Source organism: Prionailurus viverrinus, chromosome A3, assembly GCF_022837055.1.
Source record: "Prionailurus viverrinus isolate Anna chromosome A3, UM_Priviv_1.0, whole genome shotgun sequence".
Lineage (NCBI taxonomy): Eukaryota > Metazoa > Chordata > Mammalia > Carnivora > Felidae > Prionailurus > Prionailurus viverrinus.
In genome coordinates this window covers 25,328,006-25,338,119 of record NC_062563.1, presented here as the reverse complement: position 1 = coordinate 25,338,119, position 10,114 = coordinate 25,328,006, and the positions used below count along the sequence as shown (strand labels likewise).

Sequence of the window (10,114 nt, the reverse complement as noted above, 5' to 3'; positions counted from 1 at the left end):
CTTCCTGGTTTAATTATTAGTGTGTATAATGATGACCAAGAATAAGGAATAACTTTTTGAGCACCTAGCTAGGCCATACTAAATAAGCACTTTACATTACCTATCTCATAAACTGGGAGGTGGTCTTGTTATTATCATTTCTAGTTTACAGTTTCAGACAGGAAGGCACACAGAGTAGAGGAAGTAACTTGCCTAAGTTGCAAGGTGCGTTTTGAACCTTTGCAGTCTAACTCCAGTGCCAAGGCTGTTAGTTTCTACTAGGTTTCCAAGAACCTGCTAGGCGAATAAAGAGTAGAAAGGCATTCTAGGTAGAGGGAACAAAGTATACAAAGACAGGACTAGTCAATTAAGCTAGTAAGCCCCTCAATTTCTCTGAGTCTTGGTTACTCACCTACAAAATAGGAACAGTATTATCTATCATTAGGCTTGTGAGAATTAAATGTGATAATGTGTGTGAAGCACTTTGCACAATTCCTGGATCACAGAATGTACATAATGCTAATTAACGTTTTGAAAAATATTGTTATTTCTCTTCTAGTCCTTCTACCTCTACAGAACGGGCTCCAAGGAGACTACATTTCCCAGCATGCCACCTCGCCCTTTGACTCTAGCTGGACCAAAAAGACGCGCCGCGGAGCGCCTCAAGCCGGAAGACTATAGTCTCCCGGCATGCAGTGCGCCTCCTTCCATTAGATTTGAGGCACGGCCGGCGCGTTGCCCTCCGGGAGTTGTAGTCATCGACGTATTGCTCTGACGCTGGCCGGCCCCGGGCGTGGGGGCCTGTGGGAGGTGGCGCGGCCGAGCCCAGCTGCGGGGCGGAGGCGGCGGAGAGGCCTGTGGCGGCAGGGAGCGGCGGGGCCAGGAGCGGGCGCTGGAGCCGAGCCGAGCCGAGCCGGAGCGGGCGGCGCAGGCCGGCGCGGCGAGCAGCAACCATGTCGGTGTTCGGCAAGCTGTTCGGGGCCGGAGGGGGTAAGGCCGGCAAGGGCGGCCCGACCCCTCAGGATGCCATCCAGAGGCTACGGGACACGGAGGAGATGCTAAGTAAGAAGCAGGAATTCCTGGAGACGAAGATCGAGCAGGAGCTGACCGCCGCCAAGAAGCACGGCACCAAAAACAAGCGCGGTGAGTGGGCCCAGTCCCTTCGGACTCTCCTCAGGCTCCTCTCAGGCTCTTCGGGCCCGGACTCCACCGTCGTCAGACACGCCCCGGGGGCTGCCCGGACCCTGGAACTCTCCCCGGTCAGACTCCCTTCTGGGCCTTTCCGGACCCCTCCCCTCTGGCTCCCTTGAGTGTCCCTTGGGGCCTTGGACGCCTCCACCATCAGACTCTCGTTCCTGCCTTTCCCCTCAGGCTCTCCCTACCCCCCAGGCCCCTTCGGAGCCTGGTTTCTCAGCACTTCCCTCCGCCCGCCCTATATTCTGTTCTCTTCCGCCTTTTCCTCCTCTCTCAGGCCTGCCCTCACCCACCTTCGAGACACTGCTATCTCTTCCTTATTGGCTCATTTCTGCCCCCCATCCTAACTCATGTACCCTTCCTTGTCCTCGCCCTGCCTTCTCCTGACCCTCTGTGGGGGGTCTAGGAGCTGCCCCAGCCCTTCCCCCATTTCCCACTCACAATTCGCCTTGAGGGACCTCCTTGATGGAAAGAAAAGGGGAGTGGGAGAGTGGAGACCCCTGGTACCGTCTCTGTTCACTTGCTGAGTGAACTTGAGTAAGTTGCTTTCCTTCTTGAGGCCTCATTTTCCCCGTCCATCAGCAAGTGCCTTCCAGATCTGTGATTCACTGCTTGCTGTCTCATAGCCAGGGCTTATCAGAGTTTCTGGTAGCAGCAGAAGCCTTCACGGGTGACTCACGGCTTCCCCATGGCTTCCCCCATCCCTTCCCCATCCCTCTGAACCAGAAATAGGACTCCATTCCTCCATTGGCCGTGACTCCTTCCCAGTCCCCTCTACTGGGGGTCAGGGTGGGGATAGTGAACCTCGAGGCATGCTTTTAATATACTTCTGTTGTTGTATGGCTTTCTGGGCAAGTGCTTTGTATTCTTCTTAAGGTGAACGTGACAATGCTTTAGTAACTGTAAAGCAGTTTAGAGATATTTGATCATTTTGTTGTTATGGCAATATGAGATTGAACTATAGGGTGACAACGCCTCCTCCTGCCCCCAGAGGGAAGCAAAGGTGAGAGGGATTGAGGAACTGCACAAACAAGTATTTAATTTAGAAGTCTGCTAGTTACTAGCTGCGTGACCTTGAGCTAGTTACTTTACCTCTCTGAAAGAAGATCATTTCTTTACAGTGACTTTACAGCACATAGTAGGGGCCAAATAGTAGTTTTCTTCGTTCTAACAGAAGAACAGAATAGCTTATCCTGAGGGTGCTTCTCTGCTGATAGTCAACAAATACTCTGGAAAAATTTGTTTGAGTGCTTTTCTTTGCTGCATATTCACAGGATGAACAAAGCACAGCTTCCACCCTAATGAGAAGACAGAAATAGGAAAATAAGTGAAAAAAATATTGTCTAGTGGTGGTGGGTGCTTAAAAAAAGATGATCTGATAGGGTGCAATGGAATGGGAAAAGAGGTGCCAGGGGAAGACCTTTTTTAAAAAGTCAAGTTTAGGGGCGCCTGGGTGGCGCAGTCGGTTGAGCGTCCGACTTCAGCCAGGTCACGATCTCGCGGTCCGTGAGTTCGAGCCCCGCGTCGGGCTCTGGGCTGATGGCTCAGAGCCTGGAGCCTGTTTCCGATTCTGTGTCTCCCTCTCTCTCTGCCCCTCCCTCGTTAATGCTCTGTCTCTTTCTGTCCCAAAAATGAAATAAAACGTTGAAAAAAAAATTTTTTAAAAGTCAAGTTTGAACTGAGCCTTAAGAAACCAGCTCTGTAAAAAGCTAGAGGAGGAGCTTTCCACTCAGGGAAAACAGCATAAGAAAAGGCCTGGACGTTGGCCTGTTTTGAGAAACAGAAGACCTCTGGGTCTGGGATGTAGCAATTGAAGGGGAGAGTGGTATGAACTAGGAAGATGGGGATTGAGTGGACCTTGGACTTCCTGGTAGAGTTTGGATTTTATTTCAAGTGGGTGGCAAGATGTTGCAGGGTATGTGTGTCCTTATCATTGATAAAGTTTTAAAAACACCATCTAGCTGCTCTTTGGAAAGTACACAGGTCAGGGGTGAGAGTGGGAGCAAGGAGGCCTGAGATAGTTGCTGTCGTCCATTTGTGGCCTGGATGCCAGTTGTAGGTAGCCCTGGAGATAGAGAACGGGGTTAGATTTTGCTGCCTCTAGCTTTTTTTCTCTGATGACTCTCCCTCACTCAGGATCCTCTATTGTTCATTAGAGTCTTTGTTTTTAGCAGTCTGCATTTTGGAACGCTTTGCCTGTTGCAGGGTGATGGAGGAGAGGGTATCACTTTACCTCATCTCCCATCTGAGAGGGAGATTCTTCTGAGGTCTTTTGGTCTGGAGCTAGTTTAGTTTTTGCAGTTTTAGAGGTGATTGAATTTTCTTTCAAGAGGCTTAGAGAGGGTACCAGCAGACTGTGGAGGACCAATCTCAGTTTGTTGTAATAATTTTGCTGAAAACAGTCTGTCTTCTTCCTTTTCTTTTTTTTTTAAGTTTATTTATTTATTTTGAGGAAGGGAGGGACAGAGAGAGAGAGAGAGAGAGAGAGAGAGAGAGAGAGAGAGAGAGAATCCCAAGCAAGCTTCTCATGGTCAGTGCAGAGCCTGATGCGGGGCTTGAACCCACAAACCTCGAGATCATGACCTGAGCCAAAATCAAGAGTCAGACACTTAACTGACTGAGCCACCTAGGTGCCCCCAGTCTGTCTCTTTGAGTTTGGCTGAGAGGACAGGAGCTACTATAAGCTGCCCTTCTTTTTTAGCATCTTCTGGTCTTTTAGACCAGAGGTCTTTTAGCATCAAGGTCTTATCTGCCTATTGGGATAGTGCTGTGAGGTATTAACACCACCACATACCATCCAGTTAGTCACTTATTGGCTTGCTACTGTGGTGGGATCTGCACAATCAGATGGAAATACACTGTGTGTGCCTTCCAGGAATTCAGGATTGGTAGTGGGTGTGTTTTTGTTGTAGTTTGTGTGTGTGTGTGTGTGTGTGTGTGTGTGTAAAAGAGAGAGTGAGAGAGTGGAGGAGGAAAAGGAGTAGGAGGAGGAAGAGAGGAAGGGGTAGAGAAGGGAGAGAAACATACCAGTCGGTGCTGAAACGTGTGAACATGGGTCTGAGGCTGCATAGGAGGAGGTTCCTGTCTGGAAGGGAAAGGGCAAGGGGGGCTTCAGAGATGAGACAAGTGTGAGACGGGTCAGCAGGGAGTTTGGGAGCAGTGAGAGTGATACGGGGTGAGACAGCAGATAAGTAACTGCAGACTGGCCTGTAGCCTCAGACCTCAACCTGGAAATGCTGAGGAGCCACTGGCTGTCTTAATGCAGAAGAGACAGATCAGCTTAGGTTTCCAAAGAGTATACCAGCAGCAGCGTAAAAGTAAGTAAGGAGTGTAGACCAACCAGGAAGGGGCTGGAGGCAGGAATCCATTAAGACATAAGGATAGAAAATCTCATAGACATGATTTGAGCCATAGATTTATCATTTACTAGCTGGTGCCTTGGGCTGGTTACTCTGAACCTTAGATTTCTCCTCTGTGAATAGGAGTACTAATATCTACCTTATTGGGTTAAATTGTGTTATGCGTGCAAGGCCCTTAGCAAATGCCTGCCATATGGTAAGTGATCAATAAATGCTTGCCATTATCATTATTATAAGGAGACTTGTAATTATTCAGGTGGGAACAAAGGGCCTAGAGTAGAAGCGTGAAAAACTAGATGAGAAGTAATGCATGTCAGACTTTTCTGAAGGAGAATCAAAAGAGGCTTGGTGATTTATGGGACTTGGGGGCAGGATGAAGCAGGGAGGAGTTGAGGACGATTCCCAGGTTTACAGCTTGGACAACTAGGTGGATGGTGATGCCGTTAATCAAGCTGAGAAACACAGAGGAGGAGCAATACTTCATAATTGTGTAGTCCTTTGAAGTTTGTAAAACTTCTTTTTTCCTGAGTCTCACAGCATCCATTGTGAGATTATGAACTCCTTGAGGTAGATTGGATGCTTATGTTCATCACTGTGTCCCCTAGCATAGGGTCTGACATATGGTTAATGTTCAGTAAGTATCTATTAAATTAATGGAAACCATCTGTTGACTATGTTCTGTTATTCCCATTGTACAGAGAAGAAAATGAGGCTCAAGAGAGGATGTAACTTGATTCAGAGACCAGTTCTTCTGGTGGCTGTGGGCATCTTGTGTTCTGTTTACTCCCATGATGGCTGAAGGCATCATCATTACCTTTGTCATCACTCAGCTCATTAAACACCCACCTGGGTAAGGTGTGGTGCTGAGTCGGGGGAAAAGAAGTGAGATAGGACCACGCCCGGCCGGCCCTGTTGCCCAGCCCGGCCAGGTCCTTGTGGCATACACATTGGAAAGATGATAAATTGTCCTTTAAAACAAATCTCTGAAGGGGTGCCTGGGTGGCTCAGTCAGTTAAACGTCTGACTCTTGATTTCAGCTCAGGTTGTGATCTCAGGGTTGTGAGATCGAGCCCAGCATTGGGCTCCATGCTGGGTGTGGAACGTGCTTGGGTTTCTCTCTCTCCCTCTCCCCACCCCCTCTCTCAAATAAAATTAAATTAAAATTAAAAATTAAAAATAAGTAAAACAAATCTCTGAAGCTCAAGTAGATTATTTGCAGTGCACAGATGTGTTCTAGGAAGTAGTTTTAGTTAGGGGCCTGGAGCAAAATTTGGATTGCATATTTTTTCCAAATTTCTTTTCCTTTCCTTTAGTCATGTATTCATTCTTTTTATATTGAATTATTTTATTTAATTTATTGGGGGGGGTGGAGACAGAGGGAAAGAGAGAATCTTAAGCAGTTCCACACTTGATTCAAGAGCCCAATGCAGGACTCAATCTCATGACCCTGGGATCATGACTTGAGCTGAAATCAAGAGTTGGACACTCAACCAGCTGAGCTACCCAGGCACCCCACATATTCATTCTTAAGCATGTGGTAGGTAGGCTCTTAAACTGTGTCCTAGGCCCCATGCTCAGTGCTGGAAATATAGAGAAACCAGACATGGTCCCTGCCATTCAAGGGACTTAAATATCATCACCTTTCCTTTTGTATAAAGTAGAAATAATATTCATCTCACATAACCTTTGGTGAAGATGAGCTAAGATAGTATATAAAAAAGTGTGACACATTGTGGGTATGAAAGTATACTTTTCTGGTAAAGGTTTTGCTGCTCAGGTTTCTTCCTTTCTTTCTTTCTTTCTTTCTTTCTTTCTTTCTTTCTTTCTTTCTTTTTTTAAGTTTACTTATTTATTTTGAGAGAGAGGGATAGTATGGGAGCAGGGGAGGAGCAGAGAGAGGGAGAGAATCCCAAGTAGGCTCTACACTGTCAGTGTGGAGCCCGACACAGGGCTCAAACTCACAAACTGCGAGATCATGACCCTGAGCTGAAACCAAGAGCTGGCCGCTTAACTGACTGGGCCATGCAGGTGCCCCTTGCTACTCAGATTTCTTTGGTTTGATTGTCAAAATGGAAAAGTCCTTTAACTGAGAAGTGGATGGAAATCAGTCTAGGTGAACTGACAAAAATCACTCAAACTTAGGTTTTTTTTTTTGGTTCCTTTCCACAGTACCCTGTTAGTTTTATCCCTAAGACAGATGATCAAATATCAAAGATTTTTTTTTTCTTCTTAAGGCATTGTAATGAGTTATGAAGTATCTACCCTAGGTGGTTCAGATTTGCCTTTTGTCCTGTTTTAATAAAGATGAAAACGACTTGTAGAAAGGATCATATTTTAGTTTAACAAGAACTGTGTAAGATTAGGAAATGGGTATGAGACTGGGTACCTTAAACACCCTCCACCAATACATGTCTATTGGATTTATGGATGCAAATCAGTTCGTTTACAGGTTAATTTAGGTTTAGTTGAAAATGTCTGATGGATGTAGAGAGGCTGTGTGCTCACAGGAAATACATCATCATTAAGTCCTATTCATTGCTGGAGCCAGGGTGACTCTCTCATGTTTAATAGAATTGCTTTAAAATGTTAGCATGTGGGAAGACATCTTAATAAGTTACATTTATAGTGAATGTGGCCTTTTGGTTCTCTAGACTCATTGTATCAGGTAGAAAAGTACAGCATCTTATTGGTGCATGTGTCAGCAGGATCTCCTTTTCCGGAGGCCCTGGGATGGAAAATCCAAAACTCACCCAGGGAACTGAGCAGTGGGAATTTCCCTTGGTGACGCTTAAGTTTCTTGTTTGAAGAAATGGCTGGCCAGATTGGGTTTGGTTTACTTCTTAAGACAGATGGAGTGTCAGAGAGGCCTTATGTGTTGGCTGTCCAAACATGCTGGTGCCTTTGATTCAAATGACAAAAATCTTTTTTTGCCCCATTTGGCAGGGAGATTAAATATTTTTAAGTGCCTGCCAGGAGGTTTATAATGTGCTTTGAAATTCAAGATAGATTTTGTTTGGAAGTTTAGCTACATGTGAGGACCTTTGAGCTTGACTATTTTGCTCAGGGAAATTTAGTGTTGTCCATGGTTGGGTCTGTGTGCAGAGAGCGAGATCTTGGAAAATAGCTTGTGAAGATGTATGGGAGCCCTATATCCCTGAGGCAGAAAGCCAGGACCTGATTTGTTTCCAGTGGTCCAGAGCCCTGAGGTGGAGCCGGGGCTGAATGGGAGAAGGGAAGCTCTTGGAGTCTTGAGGAATTCCTTTGGGTAGGAAAGGTTTATGAAAACTTGGGCCTCTTGCCCAGAATTTTTTATGCTGTGCCATTGTCTTTAAAAGAGTGAGAGGATCTTCAAACAATACAATTTTAGAATGGTCATTTTGAGGATAGATGGTTATATTTAGAAGGAAAAGTTGAACTTAGCAACAGGAAACAAGAACAGACCTATCTGGATATAATATAGCCTGTTTTTAAGGTGTTTGGCTCAAACCAGCAGATGCTTATTGAGTTCCTTCCGGGAGGAAGGCAGCATGATGGTTTAGGCAAAAGATTTCTCTGTTTGAATGCTGGCCTCACCACTCACCAGCAGTACCTTGGCAGTTACTTATCCTCTCTATTTCCCCATCTATAAAAAGGGGAAAAATAATACTTACTTCTTAGGATTCTTGTGAAGATATGGAATAAGTTGATACATGTAAAGTGCCTAGCAGAGTGCCTGGAACATAGGAGAGATGTCAACGTGTCCTTGGTTTCCCATGTATAGTCTTGGGCAAAATAAAGGATATAAAGATGGATAAGACACTACTTTCTCCCTACAAGGGCTCACACTTCAGTGAGGAAGACACATACATGTACAAGTAACTGATAAAAGGCAAAGCATGGTAAGGGTACAAATGAAGTATTAGAGGACAATACAGCAGGAATAGATTAATTCATCTCTGAGGGTTGGCAGGTTCATTTCACCCAGCCACCCATCCGGTGCCCAAATTCCCTTTGCAGTATTCCTGCCAAGCGATTAACCTCCGATTGAACCTCTTTGCTGACAGGATTTGTATTAGGTGCTCTATCCTCCCATACTACAGCATCGTCTGTCTTTGGATAGCTCTGACTATAAAATCACCTTTCTTTGGAACTGAGATCTTTCTTCCTGTAGTGCCTACTTGCAGTACAGGTTGAGGTGGTAGCTCTGTAGGGAAGCAGTTTGGGCTCGTAAAAAGAATGTGGTACAAGGCCTGGGGGCAAATCCTGGCTCTGACGGTACAGGATTGTGAACAGCGTTTCTTCCATTGGGAAAGCTAATTGCTAATTCTGCCTCTTGGGGCCAAAGAGAACAGGTCTAATCCTCCTTCAGTAAGATAAATCAGGGAAGATAGTGCTTAATGTTTCAAGCCTGCACTTCTCTAGGACAGATCTCTGTTCCGTTGGCTGTTGCCAGGTATTTCTGTTCTTTCCCTGTTACCCTCCTCTGGATGTGCTCCTCGTTATCAGTGTTTCCTTTAAATTGTGGAGTGAGCAGAGCTGAATTTCTGAATATTCCAGCCGGTCTGAGCAGCATAGGCCAGAGCATGCAGGGCTAGCCATTTGTCTAGGAATTAATTTGATTCTGTGTACTAAATGGCCCTGATAATTTCCATATCACTGAGACAGGTTTTTGGTTTTTTGTTTTTAAGCAAATTATGTTTCTGGTGACCTTTCATTAATAAAAGAATGAACAGGGGCGCCTGGGTGGCGCAGTCGGTTAAGCGTCCGACTTCAGCCAGGTCACGATCTCGCGGTCCGTGAGTTCGAGCCCCGTGTCAGGCTCTGGGCTGATGGCTCGGAGCCTGGAGCCTGTTTCCGATTCTGTGTCTCCCTCTCTCTCTGCCCCTCCTCCATTCATGCTCTGTCTCTCTCTGTCCCAAAAATAAATAAACGTTGAAAAAAAAATTAAAAAAAAAAGAAATAAAAGAATGAACATCTTGGGGCGCCTGGGTGGCTCAGTCGGTTAAGCGGCTGACTTCGGCTCAGGTCATGATCTCGCGGTCCGTGAGTTCGAGCCCCGTGTCGGGCTCTGTGCTGACAGCTCAGAGCCTGGAGCCTATTTCAGATTCTGTGTCTCCCTCTCTCTGCCCCTTCCCCGTACATGCTCTGTCTCTCTCTGTCTCAAAAATAAATAAACGTTAAAAAAAAAAAAATTAAAAAAAAAAAGAATGAACATCTAGGAACCACTAAAGTTTGGCCTTTAAGGAGTCTTAACTGAAGGGTTGAATGATTTAAATTTTTTTTTTTTTAATGTTTTATTTTTGAGAGAGAGAGAAAGAGAAAGTCAAAGATCAAAGCAGGCTCCAAACTCCGAGCTGTCAGCACAGAGCCTGACACGGGGCTCAAACTCCCGAACCATGAGATCATGACCTGAGCCAAAGTCAGATGTTTAGGATACTTAACCGACTGAGCCACCCAAGTGCCCCTGGATGATTGAAATTCTTGACAAAAGCATCTAGCCGTCTTGGTTCTCCCATAGCGGATATTTGTAGTTCTACCTTTTCCCTCTTCCATACATGGCAAAACTGGCTGGAGGGCTTATTTGAGGGATGCAGGAAAACTAT

General features: G+C 45.8%; 1 protein-coding gene across 1 annotated transcript in view; it reads left to right on the top strand.

Annotated features, from left to right (window-relative positions):
• Positions 1-790: 790 nt before the first annotated feature.
• The window catches only part of CHMP4B (charged multivesicular body protein 4B), a 54,011-nt gene continuing 44,687 nt past the window's right edge, over positions 791-10,114 (top strand). The window contains exon 1 of the mRNA XM_047853493.1: positions 791-1,122. Coding sequence (XP_047709449.1) covers positions 933-1,122 — 190 coding nt within the window. The 5' untranslated portion in view covers positions 791-932. The remainder of the gene's footprint in view (positions 1,123-10,114) is intronic.